At 47.3% G+C, this 23,819-nt stretch overlaps 1 protein-coding gene across 1 annotated transcript in view; it reads left to right on the forward strand.

The window, feature by feature from the left end:
- The window catches only part of BMP5 (bone morphogenetic protein 5), a 513,844-nt gene extending 490,317 nt beyond the window's left edge, over positions 1–23,527 (forward strand). Inside the window, exon 7 of the mRNA XM_073589135.1 lies at positions 20,674–23,527. Coding sequence (XP_073445236.1) covers positions 20,674–20,823 — 150 coding nt within the window. The 3' untranslated portion in view covers positions 20,824–23,527. The remainder of the gene's footprint in view (positions 1–20,673) is intronic.
- Positions 23,528–23,819: the final 292 nt, after the last annotated feature.

The following is a 23,819-nucleotide window of genomic DNA, read 5'->3' on the forward strand; positions in this document are numbered from 1 at the left end:
CTGAGCCTGCCTCATGCTGTATAGACATATATTTTGAATGTGTACGCTATCCATACATGTTATCCGGGGATATGGTACCCTTTCTAACCTTTGTGCAATCACGTGCAATCCATACTGGGCCTAACACCGTCTGAGCCTGCCTCCTGAGACATATATTTTGAATGTGTACGCTATCCATACATGTTATCTGGGGATACGGTACCCTTTCTCACCTTTGTGCAATCACGTGTAATCCATACTGGGCGTGAGAACGGCTGGCGAGCTGTTAAGCAAGCTACAGCACCTGTCCAGACAAGTACAGGGATTCCCTAGCGAGGAGACTTATTTGATTGTTTTCAATGTTGGGACAGCAATTTTTGGGGAGCACTATACTCTGGAGAATGATAGATGGGGCCCACCATACACTGGAACATTCCAAAGGTGGACATCAGACACTGGAGCAGCATTTACAGGGCCCATTATACACTAGAGCATTAGAAATGGGGCCCATTATGTTTGGAGCATTATTTGGGCCCATAAGACAGTGGAGCTTCATCCATGGGGACCAACATATACTGTAGCATTATGTGGAGCTCATCATATACTGTTTCAAACATTATATAGGACCAATGATTCTGTATGGAGAAATAGATGGGCCTCGTCATGAGATGTAAAAAGTGAGGTATTTTTCATTGTACTATACCGCTATTTCTCTGCCGTATCGGAGCATGATGAGTTGTGGTATGTGTTAAAGGGGCGCTCTTTCGCCCAGGGCACATGAAAACCTGGAGCCAGCCCTCCCCCCCCCCACAGTTTGTAGCCAAATAACCCCCATTTTTCAGTGCGTAACTTGTATTATGAAGTTAATTAAGGTTCACAAGCTTAAGAAAGAAGAATTGATGCTTTTGGCATTCAAATGGGCACTGTAGGTGTGTTTCCTGTCCTCCTCTCACTGGGCCTCTGGACCCCCAGGCTTGCCCGGGTACTTAGCATGGAAAGCCTGTACCAGGCGATCAGCATGCATCAACCGGGCCGGCACCCAGGACCTGTCCTCCGGTCCATACCCCTTCCAATGAACCAGGTACTGTACCGACCGCCGTACCAACCTGGAATCTACGATATGACCAACCTCGTACTCCACCTGCCCCTCGACCAAAACAGGAGAAGCAGCAGACTCGGAGTCTCCCCGGACTGCTTCAAAAGGTTTCAGTAGAGATTTGTGGAAGACGGTAGGGATCTTGAAAGAGGGTGGAAGGCACAGCCTATACGCCACTGGATTGATTTTTTTCCACAATCTTGTACGGGCCAATGAATTTGGGTCCTAACTTGGCTGACGGAATCTTTAACTTAATGTTTCGCGTGGAGAGCCAAACTTTCTCTCCCACCCGAAACATGGGACCAGGTGTTCGTTTCCTGTCCGCGAAATACTTATACCTGCCTTGAGACCTGGATATACGCCGCTGGACTTCTGCCCATGTATTTTTTAACCGCTGAACAGAGTCCTCAGCCCCGGGGCACCCCGAATCCAGACGAGAAAACTCACCGAAATGAGGACTGAACCCATAGTTAATCAAGAAAGGGGACCTACCAGTGGATTGACTCACCCGACTATTGAAGGCAAATTCAGCTAACGGCAGTGCATCGCACCAGTCACTCTGTCTAGCAGAGGTTAGACACCTGAGGATCTGTTCCAGGGACTGGTTAGTGCGCTCCGTCTGCCCATTGCTCTCAGGATGGTATGCAGACGAAAAGGACAGAGACATACCTAATTTTTTGCAGAAAGCACGCCAAAACTTAGCCACAAACTGCACACCATGATCAGACACCACATTCAGGGGTACCCCATGCAACCGGATCACATGCTGCACAAACAACCTGGACAACGTCTCAGCTGACGGTAGTGCGGACAGGGGTACGAAATGAGCCTGCTTAGAAAACCTGTCCACCACTACCCATACCACTGTATTACCCTTAGATGGAGGGAGATTGGTAACAAAATCCATGGATAAGTGAGTCCATGGCCTTTCGGGCACTGCCAAGGGTATCAGCTCCCCTGCCGGCCGGCTATGAGAGCTTTTAGAACGAGCGCAGACCCCACAACCAGCAATGAATTTTTTTATGTCCGAACCAAGGGTAGGCCACCAAAAGATCCTAGCCACCGCCAGACGTGTGGCTGAAATACCAGGGTGAGCACTCAGCTTGGATTCATGGAACTCCTGCAAGAGTTTCAGGCGAAGTTGCTCTGGGACAAAGAACTTCCCCTCCGGCTTGGCCGCCGAGGCCTGCGACTGGGCCCCCTGAATCTCCCGTTCCAATTCAGATGAGACCTTTGCTATCACAACCCCAGGGTGAAGAATGGAGGACGGTGGCTCAGGGGGCGACACCGGCTGAAAACTGCGTGATAAGGCGTCAGCCTTGACATTCTTAGACCCTGGACTAAATGTAATTGTAAACTGAAAACGGGAAAAAAAAAGTGACCAACGGGCTTGTCTGGGCGTTAGTCTTTTAGCAGACTCAATGTACGACAAATTTTTGTGATCCGTGATCACCGTAACCGGGTGACTGGCCCCCTCCAAAAAGTGCCTCCATTCTTCAAACGCCAATTTGACCGCAAGAAGCTCTCTATTGCCTACGTCGTAATTTCTTTCCGCAGCAGAGAACTTCTTGGAAAAGAAAGCACATGGCCTGAGGTTGGTTAGAGTGGCAGGCCCTTGGGACAACACCGCCCCCACCCCCACCTCAGAGGCAGCCACTTCCATGACAAATGGTTTGGACGGATCTGGCTGCACTAACACAGGAGCAGACATAAAACATTTTTTCAGCATCGCAAAGGCCGCTTTTGCGAGCGAGGACCAATTTCTCACATCCGCACCTTTGCATGTTAGATCCGTGAGAGGTTTGACCACTTGCGAAAACCCCCGGATAAATTTGCGGTAATAATTGGCGAACCCCAAGAAGCGCTGAAGACCCTTAAGATCTCGGGGTTGCACCCAATCCGCAATGGCCTGCACCTTCTTGGGGTCCATGCGAAAACCCTCACCGGATACAATTAACCCCAAAAAGGACAACTCTTGTACACAGAATACACATTTTTCCAATTTGGCATACAAATGATTTTCTCTCAGCCTTTGGAGCACAGTTCGTACATGTTCCAAATGAGAATACTTGTCGGGGGAATATATCAAAATATCATCTAAGTAGATAACGACAAAACGACCAATGAGATCCGAGAATACCACGTTGATGAAATTCTGAAATATGGCAGGGGCGTTGGTAAGACCAAACGGCATGAATAAATTTTCAAATAGTCCCTCGGTCGAGAGTAACGCGGTTTTCCTTTTAACCCCCATTCGGACCCTTATCAGATTATATGCCCCCCGAAGGTCCAGTTTAGAAAACCACTTTGCCCCTGATAGTTGGTTACATAAATCGGGAATCAACAGAAGGGGGTACGTATTCCGTACAGTAATTTGATTAAGCTCCCGGAAGTCGAGACAGGGACGTAACCCGCCATCTTTTTTCTTTACAACAAAGAAACCTGCCGCCACAGGTGAGACTGAAGGACGTATGTGTCCTTTGCGCAGACTTTCAGTAATGTACTCCTTCATAGCCAAGCGCTCAGGACCGGACAAATTAAACAGACGGGCTTTGGGTAATTTAGCCCCGGGACCAGCTCAATAGCGCAGTCAAAGGGTCTATGTGGCGGTAACGTCTCGGCCTCGCTTTCGGAGAATACATCTTCGAAGTCCTTCAGGCATTCCGGAATACCTTCCAGCTCGACAGATGATACAGACACAGATTTAACAGGTTCAACCACCAGTGCGGCTTTATCATATAACTCAAAATCATTAAACCCCCATTGTACAATCTCCCCCGTTTTCCAGTTAATAACTGGGTTATGGTGTTGTAACCAGGGCATGCCCAACACCAACCCTGCAGGTAGATTGTCCAGCACAAAACAACTTATGTTTTCCACATGAGTAGCGCCCACTCTGAGCGAAAACACATCAGACATAAAGCGAATTCCCTCCTTAGTGAGGGGAGATGAGTCAATGGCCATCACCTTGATCGGAACCTTGAGCCTAACTGTCCCTATCTTGCAGTGTGTGACCAATTGGGAGTCAATAAGATTAATAGATGATCCGCAGTCCACAAAGGCTGTAGAGGAAAAAGAACACCATCCACAAACAGTTCCACAGGCAGTACTACTTTAGAAAACAAGGAAAATGGTACCTGAGGGTCTGAGCAGCCTCCCCGTTGACTACCCAGACCTAGTCGTTTCCTGCCGACCGGGTTTGAAGACGGGCAATTCGGGCATTCCCTTTTCCAATGTCCCGTTTTACCGCAGTAAAAGCATAACTGCTTGTCCTTCCGGCGTTTCCTCTCCGTATCCTTCAGGGAGAGGGCGCCTACATCCATGGGCTCAGGGGCAGTCTCTTTTCCACTGGGGAATAATGGAGTATCCACCTGCATCACCCCTCTGGCCCGCAGTCTGCGGTCCATCCGGACGGCCTGGGTCATGGCGTCCTCGAGAGAGTTAGGTGGGAGATGTAACGCCAAGGCATCCTGCAGCCGCTCGGACAAGCCTCTGCGAAAGAGTCCTCGGAGTGCGGCGTCGCTCCAAGAGACCTCTGCCGCCCAGCGGCGGAACTCAGAACAAAACCACTCAGCTGTGTGTTTCCCCTGACAGACACTCATCACCATGTCCTCTGCCAATCGCACTCGGTCAGGTTCATCATAAATGTGCCCGAGGGCCTCAAAGAATGCGTTCACTGACATACGTTCAGGAGCAGAGGAAGACAGAGAGAAAGCCCATGCTTGCAGAGCCCCCCGAAGTAGGGAAATAATGACCCCCACCCTCTGGAACTCATCCCCGGAGGAGCGGGGCCTTAGAGAAAAAAAAAGCTTGCATCCTTCTCTGAAAGACCTGAACTCCTTTTTATCCCCTGAGAAAAGGTCTGGTAATTTGACCGGAGATTCGGGGGACGCTAATGACACATCCCTACCCCCCAGAAAAAGAAGCCCCTGCATCGACAGCCCCCTGCACAGTAACCACCAACTGTTGCTGGGTATGGGCCATCGTGCGTTGTTCCACATTGAGCTTATGGAACATTTGGGTCAGGTGCTTGACCTGATCAGCCAAGGCTTGTATGGGATCCATGAGGATAACACACACACTTTTTTTTTTTCTCTTCAGAAAAAAAAAACAAAAAAAACTGAGAGGGTCAGTTATAATGTCAGAGACACCGCACTACACTTGCTCATAGAGCCAGTGCACGTGTCCTGAGTACAGAAGCAGTGCTAAACGAGGTACAGGAGGAATAAACAGACGGGAGGTCAGACAAAGCCAAAGGTCATACACAGGATCACAGTACAGTACCAGGGATGAGACAGAGCGGATAATCAGGGCCATGCAGAGATCAAAACCAAACAGACATAGGAGGTACCAGGCAGAATCCAAAGCGATATCCAGAGAACAGACCGAGTCATACACAGAGAATCAAGTAACCAGAACACAGCACAAACACACTCAGGGGTCACCACACAAATGCCAAGGGCAAGAATATAACTGACAGGGATGGGAGCGTCCTGAGGCTATAAGAAGCCTCCCCCAGAACCAGGGAGAGGCCACAATCATAGCCCCAGGTGTGCAGGTAAGCCTGCATCGGGATCACAACCTTTAACCCCAGAAATGCCAGTCATCAGCACTGGTTCCAAACATTACCCCCACGTGTGCGAGTCAAACCCGCACTGAGATCATGACATATATAATGTAGTTTAGGTTCACTAAAATACTGTCTGCCCTGGATTTCCAACATTCTCTTTTGGGTCACTTGTGCACTCTTCATTTCAACCCTTACTCACAAAGAGAATGCTGCTACTTCCATCATTGTAAGCCTATGAAGACTCAGAGAATGATTCCATAGACTTACATTGTGAAAGTGACTTCCGGGTCAATACCAAACCTTTCTTTAATCCAGCTCATCTGATTTAAAGTCATGGTCACCTGACTGATTTAAAATGGCTACGATGGACCAGCTTTGCGCAAGCTTTTCCAATAACTAGATCAAAGAAGTTGCCCTGGCCTTTATCCTTTAATCCCTGCACAAGGATGTGGACTGGGTTGGGGCCACAGAATATGCTGCTGTTCAGGTTATGCAGGCTGGCAGGAGTGGTCATCTAGCTGGGTCACAACCTAGAGGGCAGGAAAAGTACAAAATCAGATTCTGTAAGAATAGTCAGATACTGAAATCAAAACAAGGAACAATGGTACAACAAGGAGATAAACAGACAGAACTAAACCACAGAAGCACATGACTATTCTAGAATCTTCCAGCAGTAATCTGGAAGCTCAACCAGGGTGAGGTGCTTTCCAATTGGCTGAGGCATGTTGCTGATTACTCTAGCTGGACAGCACAACGCTCATACTGCCAGAACTTCTGGTTCCAATGTCTCTTTTATCACCATCGCTGCCTGCATAATAAATATAGTGGTGCCTGGAGACAGGAAGGTCCTGGTGGAAATGTGACACATGTGATAAAAAAAAGAGTGGAGCAATGTGGGAAACAGGGAAAGAGACTAAGCAGAAAGTAGGTTAATGCACCTACAATATATCGCTTCTGAAAGATGATTTGGAAAACAAAGGAGACAACCGTTCTGTGCCAAATGGCTAAGAGATTGCCTGAAATAAAATAAAATAAATCACAACTCATATGCAGAAACTTTGATATAGCAGTTAAAGTACTAGCTCCCAAGACAGTAAAACAATTTCTAGCATCACATCTGTGAAATAGACAAGAACCATTAAACTGATCAATAATAACTGCAAGATTTTAAAAAAAAAAAATGATCAGTATATCAAGGGTGTTTGCATTGTCTTAAAAGATCATGGGCCCAAGACCTATGCAATGTCTCATCCCCTTCCTCCATGCTTACAATGATATTATATCCATATATATATATATACTGTATATATAATATATATATATATACATACCGTATATACTCGTGTACAAACCTAGTTTTTCAGACCCTTTTTTGGGCTGAAAAAGACCCTCTCAGCATATACACAAGTCATACACCTGAAAGCCAGCGAGGGAGGGGGAGCAGGAGACATGATACTCATCCTCCTGGCGTCTGCATATCCAGCTCTGCTACATCTCAGTCTCGGCGTCTTTATCTCCCTTCCTGTCTTCTTCCTGTGCGGTCACATGGTACCGCTCATTAAAGTCATGAATATGAACGTGTCTCCACTCTCATAAGTGTGGAGCCGCATATGTTCACACGCGTTTTTGATGCATTTTTCCACTGTAGCATTGCTTTCAACCAATACAAATGCATTCACTGGGAAATGTCATTTTAACATTTAACAACCTTAGCCGGCCATGTGGAGTGTGACACATCCTGTTCATTTAAGAAGGAGGGACTCTAAAAGTCACAAAGTCTATTTTTATAGGCTCAGCTGTCAGCCCTCACTTTTCTTAGAAAGCCATAAGCCCCCTTGGAATAAACGTGGAGGAGGGCCTCATAAATGTTTTTTTCCCATTAAAAAGGAGCTGGTCTCCTATATTTGTAGTGCCCATTCTCTTTAGTGTGGGCTGACAAAAATTTCCCCCCTGGGGGGGTACACATCAACCTACTGTGTAAATATTTTTTACGGTGATCATAAACACCCTTTCAAAAAAGTATAGTGGCTGTTGCATCATGGAACACGTTCACCCTCATGTTCTAGTGGTGGTGTCTGAAGAGACGTGGAGGATGGCCCCCGAAAAATGTTTTCCCAGATTAACAGAGCGGGTCTCCTATACTTGTAATGCCCATACACTAAATGTATTGGATGACAAAAATTTCCCTCTGGGGGGTACACCTCAACATACTGTGTAAACATTTTTGGAACGGGCATCATAAACACCCTTGAAAAAAATTACTTGGCTGTTGCATCACGGAACATGTTCACCATGGTGATCTAGTAGTGGTGTCAGAAGAGACATGGAGGATGGCCTCCGAAAAATGTTTTCCCAGTTTAAAGGAGCGGGTCTGCTATACTTGTAATGCCCATAAACTAAGTGTATGGACTGACAAACATTTTTCCCTGGGGGGTACCCATCAACATACTGTGTTAACATTTTTTTTAAAGGGCATCAAAACAACCCTTTTGCACAATAAGTTGGCTGTTGCATCACGGGCCACGGTCACCATGGTGATCTAGTGGTGGCAGATGATGAGGATGAGGAGAAGGATCGGGATAACACCAAATAGCCAAAATCAGGAAGCGTATACCCATGTGTGGGTGTGAAGAGGTGCATGGAAATACACCTCCCAAAAAAAGACACTGGATTTGAGGTCATATTTTGCTGTTATCATTCGGTAGTGTAGAGAAGTCTGGCCCAATCCAGCCTTTGTTCATTCTTATAAGAGTCAGCCTGTCAGCATTTTCAGTTGACTGGCGGATGCCCTTATCAATTATAATACTACCAGCGGCACTAAAAACCTCTGAAAAAATGTTAGCGGCAGGGCAGGCCATTACATCCAAGGTGTAAAGAGCCACTTTATGCCACGTGTCCAACTTGGATACCCAATAATTAAAAGCACAATGAAAGAAAAAAGGATGGCAGTCACCATTACGAAAAGTAGAAGTCTTTATTTCATGGATAAAAATGCATGGGCTCGGGAGCAATGCAAAGAGTGCGGACGACGGTCGTTTCACGCTCCTGCGCTTCAACAGGTCCTAAACAGGAGCGTGAAACGGCCGTCGTCCGCACTCTTTGCATTTCTCCCGAGCCCATGCATTTTTATCCATGAAATAAAGACTTCTACTTTTGGTAATGGTGAGTGCCATCCTTTTTTCTTTCATTGTGCTATTGGATTTTGCTATATTTCTTCAGGATTGAGCACCCGTTCCTTGGGGTATGTGGCGTTCATATAGTGTGTGAAGGGTCTCTTTAGATTTGTTTAAGAGACCACGGTGGTGCAGCGGTGCCGAATCTGTTTCTCTTTTTTGGACCCAATAATTAAAAGGCACAGAGGAATCATGGAGGATGTTGGTATGGTCAGCAAGATACTGCATCAGCATCTTCCCAAACTTTGCACTCCGTGTAAGAGTACCCCGCGCCTCTGGGTCGGGGCGATGGGAGGGTCTGAGTTCTGAGAAAACACTCCCAGAACTTTGCCAGTGTTCCCCAGCCTCTGCTGGATTGGAGTTGTGTCTCTCTCACCTGTACTCTTTGGTTGTCCAATCAACTGTGACCTCTGCCACCGGCATTTTCAGAATTTTTTTAATAATTCCACAAGAATGGCCCTCTGGTACTGCAACATTTTAGTACACCTATCTGCCTCTGGAAGAAGAGATTGAAAGTTCTCCTTGTAGTGTGGGTCTAGAAGTGTCAACAACCAGTAAAGACTGTCACCCAAAAACTTTCATAATGCGAGGGTCACGAGAAAGACAGCGCAACATAACGTCACCCTGTTAACAGGCAAGACTTCCGTGTTCACTCCAACATTATGACTGACCATGCGGTCCTCCTCCCTGTCCTCAGGCCATCCATGCTGAACAGATGGTAAGACAGTTGTGCTTGAGTGTACCATCTATAGTGCATGAAAGTAGCTCCTGCTCTTCCTCCTCCTCCTCTTCCTCATTGTCAACCAATCCACGTTACGATGACATGAGGCTGGGCTGTGTGTAATCCCCCTGTATGGTTCCTTGCTCCATCTCATCGTGCTCTGCCTGCAATGCATCCTCTTTCATTGTGAGCAGAGAGCTTTTCAGAAAGCAGAGAAGCAGGATGGTGAAGCTAATTATGGTGTCATTGCCGCTCACCATCTTGGTGGAGTAGTCAAAGTTTTGTAGGATGGTACATATGTCTGACATTCATGTCCACTCCTGAGGTCTTATGTGTGGAATCTGAATTGAATTCCGAAGGCTTTGTTGATGCTGATAGTCAACAAATGCTCTATTCAGCTCACAAATCCTTTCAACATATGCAGTGTGGAGTTCCAACACGTGGGGACATCACACATCAGTCAGTGAGTCGGAAGCTGCAAACACTACTGACGCACTGCAAGGGTCGCTGAAGCTGTAGATGACTTTCTAAAATTACTTTGACAAGCAGATCCGGCAGCTCCAGGTAGATTTTGAGAAACCGCTGAACCACGAGGTTAAGCACATGGGCCAGGCATGGTAAGCGGGTGAGCTCGCCTTGCCTCAGAGCTGCCACCAGGTTCCAGTCACACATGGCCATGCCTGGCTGTAGGTTCAGCATTTTCAGCCACAGATCTGCCTGTTCTTTCAGAGCTGTCCACAACTCTTCAGCATTGTGCGGTTTCTCACGTAAGCATATTAGCTTCAGCACAACCTGTTGCCGCTTGGCTGAGGCAGTGCTCCAGCACTTCCAGCTTATGACTAATGTGCTCATTTCGGAGATGGAGGCTGAAGAGGAGGAGGATGTGCAGGAGCTGTACACTGTGGGGACAACCCTGATTGACATAGGGCCCGCAATTCTCGGCATCGGGAGGACGTGGTCCATCCCAAGGTCCAACTGGGTCTCAGATTCCACTATGTTAACCCAGTGTGCCATCAGTGAGATGTACCATCCCTACCCACAAACACTTGTCCACGTGTCCGTGGTTAGGTGGAATTTCCCAGTAACAGCATTGTTGACGACACAGGTAATGTTGTTGGACACGTGCTTATGTAATGCCGCGATGGTACACAGAGAGAAATGGTGGTGGCTGGGCACTGCGTACCTTGGGACGGCCGCCGTCATCATTTTGGCGAAAGCTTCCGGCTCCATGAGCCTAAAAGGCAACATTTCAAGTGCTAGCAGATGAGAAATGTGTGAGTTTAGTACTGTGGCCTGTGTGGCGTTGGCTGCGTATTTCTGCTTACGTTCCTATGAATGGGGTATGGACAACTGAAGACTGTGCTGGGACAAGGACGTGAACGTGTTTGATGATGGTAGTAGTTGGGTGTGTGCAATGACATGTGCAGGGCAGGAGGCATCTTCGCAGGAACCATGGACAGGGGATTGGTTTCCACGCACAACAGCGGAAGAAGCAGTGGTGTCACGCACAGACAGTGTTCCTGGACCCTGGGGTTCAGCCCACAAAATCGGGTGCTTTGCTGCCATGTGCCTGATCATGCTGGTGGTGGTTAGGCTGATAATTTTGTTACCCTGCTGATGCAGGGCATGGCAGGTAGTGCAAATGGCCTGTTTGGGGTTATCGACAGAATCTTTAAAAAACAACCAGGCTCAGAAAGACCTAACAGTTGTAATGCCAACTTCCGTGATGTTGGTGTTACGGGGAGTGGTTGACCGCTTTCTGTCTTGAGCCACCACACTGCTTCTTCCTGCCTATTTGGATGCTACACCTCACTCCCCCTGTGTGCTTCTGTCCTCTCTCTGCATGTCCTCCTGCCAGGTGGGGTCAGTTACTATATCATCCACCAACTCGCCTTCAACTTCTGCACCCTGGTCCTCCTCCTGACTTTCTGGCAATTGTGTCTCATCATCGTCCACCTGTTCTGACATGTTCCCACCGTTGCCTTCCTGTGAACATGGCTGCTCAATTATTTGGGCATCGCTAAATGCGATCTTATCTTGCCCTACTTCAAGTGGACCAGGCGAGAGGCCCGAATCTATGAATGGAAGAGCGAACAGCTCTTCAGAGTGCCCAAGTGTGGGATCAGTTGTCTCCGGGCACTCGGCATGGCGGGAGGAAGGAGGATCAGGGTGAAGAATATGCGGTCCAGACTCACGGCTACTCAGGCTTGACCGTGTGGAAGACAGGGTGCTGGTGGTGGTTGCAGAGTGACTGGAAGCATTATTCGCTATCCAACCATCAACCTTTTGACACTGCTCTGGGTTCAATAGTGGTGTTCTGTGGTCCCGAGTAACTCGGACAGGAAGGTTGTGCGACAACATGTGGGTGTTTGTTGTGACCCAAATTCAGCTTGCCCATGGCCTCGACCTCTGCATGCACCATCACCGTCACGTCCACTTCCTCTTCCCTTGCCACTTGCCTTGCCCATTTAAATGGACTACAATACTTCTCCTTCGCCTCATTGGGGACACAGGTACTGTGGGTGTATGCTACTGCCGCCTGGAGGCTGACACTAAGTGAATAAAAAGAGGTTAGCTCCTCCTCTGCCGTATACACCCTCACCCTGATTGCGGGCGGAAACCAGTTCATGCTTAGTGTCCATTGGAGGCACATGTGTGTTTTTTTCTCCAGACTTCTTTTTTTTTCTTTTTCACTTTTTCTATGAAGATGAGACAGGGGCGACGGACCCTATTGAAAGGGTCCGATCTCCCCAAACCAACAACGGGCGAGCACGTGTGAGTATTGCCTCCACGTATCCTCTTCCGCAATGAGGGACATGTCTGGTCTTTTTCCCAGACTTTTTTAACTTTACCTTCCATGAAGATGAGACAGGGGCAACGGGCCCTATTGAATGGCTCCAATTTCCCCAAACCAACAACGGGTGAGTGTTGCCGCCACGTATCCTCTCCCGCAACGTGGGACATGATGCCAGACTTAGCCCTGACCACCCCTAGGTATTGAAACCATTGGCTATACAGAGGCACAAGCATAGTCCGTGTGGCCCCCACTGCTCCACCAATGCTAGACTGCGGTGCTGCAAGGTGGCGGACGGTCCCTCTCCTCACCCCTTGAAGGGGTTAGATGGTGCTAGGGTGCCTGCACCATCCTATATGTGGCCCCCCTCCCCTCTACATGAGATGGGAAGCTGAAGCATCATCACGAAGGGGATGGCCTGGGAGGGCTCCTGCAGCAGCGTCCTCAGGGTTGGAGCCCTTAGCCTTGTCTTGTCGGGCGAAGGTAGTCACCCCCGTCACTCATGGCAGCGTGTCCTGGCGTCCGGCCACGTATCTTCGGCTGGCGGTCGGTGGCATCCCCCCTCGCAGGCAAACGCTGAATATCCAGCCCGCGGCTTTGGCCGGTGCTGGGCCGTGGACGGAAGTCCCGCCTCCCTTCTTCGCATCACTTCTGGCAGCCCGCCCCCGTGGCCTGGGAGGGCGCAGAAGAAATTGAGCTCCCGGCTTCAGACCAGCGCTAGGCCTCAACTGGAAGTACCGCCCAGGATGCCTCTACTTCCGACAGCCTGCCTGCAGCTGAGGCGCGCGCTTCTTGGAGTGGAGCAACGCCCGGCACTTCCAGGACACGTGGGGGGCACAGGACTGGGGTAAGTGCTGCACCCCAACCCGAGAGGCCACGTTACGGGTAGACGAGGAGTGTTCCTCCACCCCCCCAGCAGGCTGCAGTACTGATGACTGGCAAATGCAGCATCTCTGGAAAAGCGAAAACGCACATGTTCCTATATGCTGCATGTATCTCTTGTCGGGCCGCTTTCCTGCGGGCGCAGAGCAAGCGATTATGCGAAGCCTGCGATTCCAAACGTGCCCTGGAGCCCTCCCCTGCGACCAAGCCCAGTGTTTCAGAATGGGCCTTATCATTGTCGCAGTCTATGGCGTCACTTACGAGAGCAATCAGGTCCCTTCGCGCCCCAGATAGGGGCAGGGATAGTGGCTCGCCTGTCTTGGAGGGGTCCTCCACCTCACAGGAGCCTCTGGCCTGCAGGGGCCGTTCTCACTCCAGGCAGACACGGGGGAAATGAACCCACATGGCGTCTCCCGGCCCGTCCGGTGCCTCAGCATCCATGAGTTCTGTGCCTCAGCGGTCGAGAGCGAGCAAAGTTCAGATTATGACTCGGACAAACCCCTGGATCTAGGTACCCCGGGGTGTCGAGAAACAGTTGACAGCTTCATCGAAGTCGTCAATCAGACTCTGGGGATTGAGGATGATTCCACCCTGGCTTCAGGCCATAAGGTGTCATTTAAGCGAGCTAAGCGGCCGCATAGAGTTTTTTTGCACTCACCCAGAGTTTGAGGACATAATGCAATGACACAGGAAAAGGCCAGACAGGCGTTTCTCAGGCCATAAGGCGCTGGAAGCAAGGTAACTGTTTGCCCCGGATCTCTGTAAAAAAATGGATGGAATCCCCAACAGTGGATCCACCCGTGTCACGCTTGGCCTCTAAAACCCTGTTATCCATACCTAGTGGTTCTTCTATTACGGATGCCACTGATCGTCTCATAGAGAGCTTGGCTCACTCAGTTTTTGAAGCATCAGGATCAGCACTCTCTCCTTCGTTCGCGGAAATGTGGCTAGCCAAGGCCATGATTTCTTGGTCTGAATCATTGAACAGAGCCTTTCAGGATAGGGAACTACCTGCAGAGGTATCAGAGATCGCAAGTCAGATTGCTATGGCTGGGGACTACTTAATCAATGCTTCTTTGGATGCGGCCAATTGCGTGGCTGCCGCAAACGCAATTTCCATTAGGAGAGCCTTATGGTTAAGGACATGGCGGGTCGATTCAACCTCCAGGAAGTCCGTGACTTCCCTACCTTTTCAGTGCCGCCGCCTATTCGGAGAGAAGTTAGACCAGCTCATCTCCAACGCCACAGGAGGGAAGAGCGGGTTTCTCCCTCAACAAAGGGTCAAACTGCCGTTTTGCCACCAGTAGTAAATGGATGGACAGTGGCACTCAGAAAATAAATAATCTTTGCAAAAGAGTCTTTGAAGAAAAATTTTTTTTATGATTTTTAATTCATGTGAGATTACTATTTACTATTTTTTGTATATAACTATATCTCCAGTTATTTTTTGATACTTTGTTCACCTAGTTCAGTGTTGTAATTATCTTCTACATCTTCTTTTGCAGTATGGTTTGAGAAAGACCTAGGATTAGGTCGAAACGTAACCATATAATACTCACCTTTGGAATATTTCTTGTTTGCTTGCGGTGTTTCATTATTTGATCTATTGGAAAAATCTCACATGAATTATAAATCATAAAAAAAAATTTTCTTCAAAGACTCTTTTGCAAAGATTATTTATTTTCTGAGAGCGACAGTCCATCCATTTACTACTGCCTGTGGTCTAACCACGCTCAGTCAGCACCTCTCTTTATAGCAAGAGTGCGTGTCTTTTTTTCCTCTGTTTCGCCACCAGTTTCAGGCACCGTTTCGGGCCTTTTGCAACCCCGGGTGGACTTCAGCGGCCAATTCCGCCGCTTTAAGTCACCCCAACCAGGATAGGGATCGACAAGTCTCAGAGCCAACCCGCTGGGGAGATTGCGTGCTCGCCAGCCCAGGTTGAGGGGAACCAGGTCCCATAGAGCCTCAGTCAAATGACTTGAGGCATCTGCAAAGTAGGCGGTTTCCTATTCTTGTTCACCACGTCTGGGTCACCGTCACACACGACTCATGGGTGAGAGAGCTGGTATCCTCAGGGTACAAGATAAAGTTTGTCAGGTACCCCCCAAAGCGGTTCTTTCTCTCCTGTCTTCCCAAAGAGGAGACCCGGGCAAGGGCGTTGCTAGCAGCCATCGATTTACTCCAGCACAACGGAGTCATTATTCCCATACCAGAGCACGAGAAGGCTCAGGGCTTCTATTCCAACCTATTCGCGGTCCCCAAGAAAGACAGGACGTTCAGGCCTGTTTTGGACCTAAAGCTCCTGAACAAATTTATCAGGATCAGACATTTCCGGATGGAGTCTCTCCATTCAGTTATATCGGCCATGGGGCAGGGAGAAAACTTGGCCTCTATCACCATCCAGGACCCCTACCTGCACATCCCCATGTTCCCCTCCACATGAAAGATTTCTACGCTTCGCTGTCAGCGGTTTACATTTCCAGTTCTCAGCGCTGCTCTTCGGGCTAGCCACCTCCCCCAGAGTGTTCACAAAGGTCATGGCAGTCATCATGGCCATCCTGCACTCTCGGGGGATATTCGTTTTGCCTTACTTAGACGACCTCTTGGTCAAGGGCCCTTCAATTCGGCCATGCGAGGAAAGTGTCTCTTTCCCACTTAGGATGGTTGATCAACATGAAGAAATCATCCCTGGTCCCAGCTCAGAGGCTTGCCTTTTTAGGGACAATCTTCGACACATGCCGAGAGTTGATAATTCTCCCTCGAGACAAAGCCCTAGCGCTCCGGCAGGGAATCCGGACGCTTAGCTGACCGGTCCCTCACACCATCTGTTTTCGGGATGAGGATACTAGGAAAAATGGTGGCAGTTATGGAAGCAATTCCGTTCACGCAGGGACGGAGGTCACCGCAGGAGGCACGACTCCCTATCAACTTGTTGGAAATGCGAGCGATCTGGCTGGCTCTGCAACAGTTTCAGCACCTTCTAGCAGGCCACCCCGTCCGGATTCAGTTGGACAACGCCATGGTGGTGGCTTACATAAATCATCAAGGGGGCACCTGCAGCAGAGCAACCATGCATGAGGTAGGGCACGTTCTTCACTGGGCCGAAAGGAACCACTCAGTGATATCAGCGGTCCACATCCCGGGCGTGGTGAACTGGGCGGCAGAGTTCCTCAGCCGGCAGGGTCTTGCGTCCGGGGAATGGTCACTGCACCTCGAGGTCTTCCAGCAGACTTGCCAACGGTGGGGAACACCAGATGTGGACCTGATGGCCTCCAGGGTGAATGCCAAGGTGCCCATGTTTATTGCTGGGTCCCGAGACCCGCAGGCGATTGCCATGGATGTGTTGGTTCTGCCATGGAACCGTTTCGCCTCCCATACTTATTCCCCCTCTGCCACTACTTCCGAGGGTCATCAAGAAGATCAAAACAGAGGGGATTTTATCGATTCTGCTGTCCCCAGACTGGTCCCGTCGAGCGTGGTGCGCAGATCTTGTGCAGCTGCTTGCCGACGTTTCTTGGCGACTGCCAGAGCACCCAGATCTACTTTCCCAGGGCCCAATCTTCCACCCGAGCTCAGGGGCACTGTGTTTGACGGCATGGCTGTGGAATCTTGGATTCTGACTCAGGCGGGGTTTGGGCACGAGGTGGTGGCTACAATGGTTAGCACCCGGAAGCCTACCTCGGCGCAAATTTACCATCACACCTAGAAGGTGTTCTTTTCTTTGTGTCGAGACCGTGGTTATCCTCCGCTGAGATTCTCTATTCCCAATATCTTAGCCTTTCTACGGTCTGGCCTAGACTCAGGATTGGCCCGGGCTCTTTCAGGAGACAGATATCGGCTTTATCCGTCCTGTTCCAGTGCAGAATTGCTGCCAATTTACAGGCAAAAACTTTCATCCAGGGAGTCTACCACTTTGTACCTCCCTATATGGCACCCCTGGATGCCTGGGACCTTAACCTGGTCCTAAGTGTTCTGCAAGAAGCGCCATTTGAACCGCTACAGGATGTCTCCTTGTCATACCTTTCCTGGAAGGTAGTGTTTCTTGTGGCGATAACATCAATCAGGCGGGTCTCGGAGCTGGCAGCTCTATCCTGCCAAACCCCATTTCTCACTTTCCACAAGGATAAGGTGGTTCTCAGACCAGCTCCCCCCTATTCTGCCAAAGGTCGTTTCCTCGTTTCACATTAATGAGGATATTATCTTGCCTTCATTCTGTCCAGCACGGGTACACCGCATGGAAAAGGCTCTTCACACTTTGGACCTGGTAAGAGCCCTAAGGAGATACGTGTCACGGATGGCTGCCTTTTGGCAGATAGGCATGCTATTCGTGCTCCCCAAGGGGCGCAGGAAGGGTTTCGCTGCCTCGAAATTGACCATAGCCAGATGGATTCGTTTGACAATTCAGGAGTCCTACCGCATCAGAGGTGCGCCGGTTCCAGCAGGGATCAGAGCACACTACTTGGGCAGTGGGCGCCTCTTGGGCGCTGCGGCACCAGGCTTTGACAGAACAGGTTTGCAAGGCAGCAACCTGGTTTTGCCTGCACACGTTTGCCAAACATTACAATATCCATACTCAGGCTTCATGGATGCGAGCCTAGGTAGAAGGATTCTCCAAGCAGCGGTGGCACACCTTTAGACAGGAGGTGCATGTGGCTTGGATCGGTGAGTCAACTTCCCACCCAGGGACTGCTTTAGGACGTCCCAGAGTACCTGTGTCCCCCAATGAGGTGAAGGAGAAACAGGGATTTTTGTGATAAACTCACCGTAAAATCCTTTTCTCCAAGACACTCATTGGGGGACACAGCACCCACCCTAATAGCCAGTTGGCTCTTGTTTATTCAATTAATGTGCATTTTTCATTGACAATGAGGTGGTTATTTTCTAGACATATTGTTACTTGTATTAAAGCTGATTTTGTTGCTCTCCTACTGCTTTTGCACTCAACTGGTTTCCGCCCGCAATCAGGGCGAGGGTGTATACGGCGGAGGAGGAGCTAACCTCTTTTTTTCACTTACTGTCAACCTCCAGGCAGCAGTAGCATACACCCACAGAACCTGTGTCCCCCAATGAGCGTCTCGGAGAAAAGGATTTTACGGTAAGTTCATCACAAAACTCCCTGTTTTCCACGTTCACTGCAAATGGCTGAATTGGGAGCGAACTTACTGTATATGTGATCCGTGTGTGGGAAAACCACAGTTTAATATATCTGGACTATAGGTAAAAAAAATTTTGTTTTTAGAAAACTGGTGTCAATAACTAGGGTAAAACACAGCAAAAACAGTTGAATTGAGGCCTGAAATGCAACAATTTGTAGCCCACAGATAGATGAGGTGTCTTAAGGAGATACCACACTGTTCAATATGTGGCCTGTATTTTTGTTATTTTACAGGAAAATAGTTTCAAGAACTAGGGTAACAGACAGCCAAAACAGTTGAATGGAGGTGTCAAATGCCACAATTTGTAGCCCACAGATAAATGAGAAGTCAGTCAGAGATACCACACTGTTCAATATATCGCCTGTATTTTTATTATTTTACAGGAAAATAGTTTCAAGAACTAGAGTAACAGACAGCCAAAAACAGTTGAATGGAGATCTCAAATGTCACAATTTGTATAGCTCACAGATAGATGAGTAGTCAGACGGAGATAGCCCACTTTCAAATATCTGGCCAGTATTTTTTTCCTTTTTTTCCCAGCTAAATAGTGTCAATAAGTAAACCCAAAAAGGGGACACATAATAAGAGGGGGGCTCATCCATAAATAGCTATAACAAACGCAAAAAAGGCATGGACACCTGAGCTATGTAAAATAAACAATGATTTTAATTATTACAAAATTAAATCACAGAAAAAAGTAAATACAATATTGGCAAAAAAAAGACATAATTAAAAATAATTCTTCGGGGGGTGTGCATACCTAGGATTTATTCTGTTTTGGCATTTTTATATGGACTTCTTTTGAAGCCACTATTAATATATTAGATCAGACTCTCTCTTGGCTCCTTAATAGACCTCCTAACTTTCCTGCTTTGACGTGGCACTTAGGTGTCGCCTACTGTATTTTTTAATTATGATCTTTTTTTGCCAATATTGTATTTATTTTTTCTGCGTTTTAATTTTGTAATAATAAAAATCATTATATATTTTACATAGCTCAGGTGTCCATTCCTTTTTTGGGTTTGAGTCAATAATTAGGCTAAGACACATCAAAAAAATTCTATGGATGCCTGAAATGGCACAATTTGTAGCCCACAGGTAGATGAGGAGTCTGACGGAGTTAGCCCACTTTCAAATAGCTGGCCTGAATTTAGTTTTTTTCCCAGCTAAATTGTGTCAATAAGTAGGCTAAGACACAGCAAAAAAAATTCTATAGAGGCCTGAAATGGCACCATTTTGAGCGCAATGATATTCGATCCATGTGTCGGACAAAACACAGTGTAAAATATCTGCCCTGTAGCTAATTTTTTTTGACAGGTAAATATGTTTTGGGCAGCAAAATGGTGTCAAGAAATTATATAAGACACTCTACAAAAATTTTACAGTACAACAAAAATGGCAGAATTTTCTGTGCACTCAGATGTGATGGCTGGGATGGGAAAACCCATTTAAAATAGCTGGATTTTCACTCTGTACTATGAAAAGGATCTGGCTGTATTCTGCAGTGTCAACAAACAAAAGGAGAAAAAAGGGGGCTCTAGATTGCTTTGGAATAAAATAATCAGGATTAAGATGCAAAAAATATTCCTGCCCACTGATATCTGGGGCTATGTATATTCGGTCTATAAATGTAATAAGCAGCAGCAGACAGTAATGAAATGGACCCTCTTAATGTATGCAATGATATCTATATACCCACATACAGTGCATGTATGCCTTGCACTGATATGTAAATAGCCACTCCCCTGCCTACCTAGCACTGCAATCTATATACCCTGTAATTAGTCCTTAGAAGGACTGTTGGCTTAGCTGGATTTGTGGATTCTGTGATGGTATACCCACACTAACTTATAAACCCACAAATCTGACCCTATCTCAGCAACAACACTTCTTACACTGTCTGAATCAAGAGCTGAATGCAATGAGCAGGGCGGCGGCAGGTCTTTTATAGACCTAATGATGCTGTGCGGCCAGCCAATCACTGTAATGCCACAACCAAGATGGCTGCTGCATTACAGTGCATGGCAGACAATCCCTGTATGTTTAATTGTGCTCTAAAGAGCGCCAAACATGCAGGGAGGGGACCCGAATTCCCACCAATCAAACCCAGAAATGCTCGACGCTCACCGAGTACCGCGAGTTCAGTGATGCTCCGGCGAGTAACGAGTTTGCTCTCTCATCACTATTAGCTAGACCTCTGACTAACGTTAAATGATGAAACTGACTTGTTCTGATCTTTTAATGCTTTATTATGTTATTAATATACAATATATATATTACTATGTGTTTTTTTTTATTGTAGGTTCATCTCATGTTTCCAGAACATGTCCCCAAGCCATGCTGTGCACCAACAAAGCTGAATGCCATTTCTGTCTTGTACTTTGACGACAGTTCTAATGTAATTTTAAAAAAATATAGAAATATGGTTGTAAGGTCATGTGGATGTCATTAAATAAGAAAACATTTTCTCTGCAGAATTATAGGCAACATCTTTCCATGCTGAAAAATAGCTTGAGAGTAAACATATTATTAACATACATCATGTACACATGTACAGTTTTATGTATATATTAGAATTTTGCTATTTATTTTGAAATACAATTGAATTAAAGGTTTGAAGATTTTGTCCACATCTTAGATATTGCTGATCTCACCGTAGTACTGAATAAATATCAGATTCGTGGAGATCCAATACCTGACATGTTCAGTTGTTGGCTGGATATTAACAGTCTACATAACCAGAACAGCATAGATCCATAAACTATGTAACAGCCAGTACTGTGGCTTAGCTCTTTTTTAAGTGAGTGGAAACTAAGCTGTAGTTCCAACGGCTACTTCACAATGTACAAAGCCACTTCATTAACATCCGTTCACCACTATATCAACTAACAGCTGATTGTCAGGGGTGGCAGAGAGAGATGAGTGAATCTCACAAAATTAATTTCAGGAAAATTAGCTTGAAAAAGCTTATAGATTTCATTCAGCGTGACTACATTTTGGTCCAAATAAAAAAATTCACAATTGCTATAATTATGCTTTCAGGTCTCTGCAGACCCCAAAAAATAATAAAATGAGGGGAAGAGTTACAAATGTTAAAAGATTATACTCACCTCTCCTAGGCTCTCCCCTCAACTTTCCTGCTGCTGCAACTCCCAACTCGGACCCTGCACTTTCTCTCTCCTGTTTTCAGAGTCATGTGGGGCCCAACACACATCTTTGACATCAATAAAGTACATTGTGCCTAACTTGCCTTACAGAAGACAAGGTGAGGGGTGAGCCTGGGAGAGGTGAGGATAATATTTTATAACTTTTTAAGTCCTTCACAGCTCTAAAAAGATGAGCCTCATTTTTTCTGGATTGTGCAAAATGAATCATTAACCCCTTTCTGACATCGGACGTACATTTATGCCTTTAGTCAGACTCCTTTCCTTTTATGTGGGCTCTGGCAGTGAGCCCACATCTTTCTCGGCACATATCAGCTGTTTTGAACAGCTGTGGGTGGATCCACCTGTGGCTATTAACCCGTTAAATGCCTCTGTCAAACATTGACAGCAGCATTTAACATGTGCTTCCGGCCATCGGGCCGGAAATCTGCCAGTCGGTGACCCTGTCACATGATTGCGGGTCACCGATAGGTTGACGTGACAACCAGATGTCTCCTGGAGAACTCTATGGTTGTCACTGCCAGATTGCTATGAGCGCCACCTGGCGGTCGGCGCTCATAGCAAGTCAGCAATTCTGCTACATGCAGGCAATCTGATCACCATTTGTATGTAGCAGAGCCAATCGGGTTATGGCAGCCTGCAAAAAAACAAGCCCTCACGCGGCCATATTGATCGAAAAATTTAAAAAGTTATGGCTCTGGGAAGAAGGGGAGCGAAAAACGAAAAAAGCTCCGGTCATGAAGGGGTTAAAATTTGGAATCCATTAAAATCCAAATTTTTTAGAAAATGTGTAACACTTTTGATTTATCATGAATTGATGCACTTATTTCTAGTACCAGATGTGATATTAATGACCTATCCTAAGGATTAGCCATCAGTGCCTGAGTAGTGGACAATCTCTTCAAAGGGGTTTCCAATAAACATATTAACCACCTGGGTACAAGACTAATGTAAAACCGTTGTTGGTCTATGGGACTGACAGAGATAATCAAACAATCCATAAGTCTTGTGGGAGTGAATGAAGTAGTGGTTATACTTGCAAGCTACATCTCCATTCACACAAAAAACTTGAAAACCCCCAGTCTTGTAATCAGTGGTGGTCCCAGCAGTCGGACACTAAGTTCATTCGGTTATTACTTGTGCTGTGGTTGGGTGGTAAATTATATTAATGGGAAAACCCCTTAAATTAAGTGTGACAGAATCTTGTTTTATATAATTTATATAAAACATTAACATTTTATTTACCGTATATACTCGAGTATAAGCCGACCCGAGTATAAGCCGACCCCCCTAATTTTGCCACAAAAAACTGGGAAAACTTATTGACTCGAGTAAAAGCCTAAGGTGGGAAATGCTCCATCGATTATTCCCCCATATAGTGTCCCCAGAAGAAGCTCCATAGATTATTCCCCCATATGCTGCCCCCATAAGAAGCTCCATAGATTGTTCTTCCATATGCTGACCCCATAAGAAGCTCCATAGATTGTTCCCTCATATGCTGACCCCATAAGAAGCTCCAGATTATTCCCCCATAGGCTGCCCCCATAAGAAGCTCCATAGATTGTTCCCCCATATGCTGACCCCAGAAGAAGCTCCAGATTATTCCCCCATACGCTGACCCCAGAAGAATCTCCAGATTATTCCCCCATATGCTGCCCCCATGCTGCTGCTGCATGTAAAAATAAAAAAAATGACATACTCACCTCTCCGTCGCTGGGTGTCAGGTGCCAGTGTCACTGCTGGCACCTGAGATACTCACGTGTCCTGCGTCCATAGCTGCTCACCGCTATCTGCCACGTCATCAGTCAGTGACATTCAGACTGCAGGGGGCGCGGCACACACTAACCATGTCACCGCGCCCTCTGCTGTCTGAAGTCACTGACCGATGACAGACAGCAGCAAGCAGCCATGGACGCAGGACAGGTGAGTATCGCTATACTTACCCGTCCTGACGCTGTGTCCTGAGCCCCCAGCTTCTCCGCGTGCTCTCTCTTCCTGCCTTTAGCGGTCATGTGGTACTGCTCATTAAAACTCATGAATATGCGCATATTCATGAGTTTTAATGAGCGGCACCACGTTACCGCTGAAGGCAGGAAGGGAGAGCACGGGGAGAAGCTGGGGGCTCAAGACACAACGTCAGGACAGGTAAGTATGACCTGACACCCCCGCCCCCCTCCCCCTCCAACCCCCTTTGCATATGACTCGAATATAAGATGAGGGGGGACTTTCAGCCCAATTTTTTGGACTGAAAATCTCGGCTTATATTCGAGTATATACGGTAAGT

The sequence above is a fragment of the Dendrobates tinctorius genome, unplaced genomic scaffold, assembly GCF_039654945.1.
Source record: "Dendrobates tinctorius isolate UK_male_01 unplaced genomic scaffold, ASM3965494v1 ptg000107l, whole genome shotgun sequence".
NCBI lineage: Eukaryota > Metazoa > Chordata > Amphibia > Anura > Dendrobatidae > Dendrobates > Dendrobates tinctorius.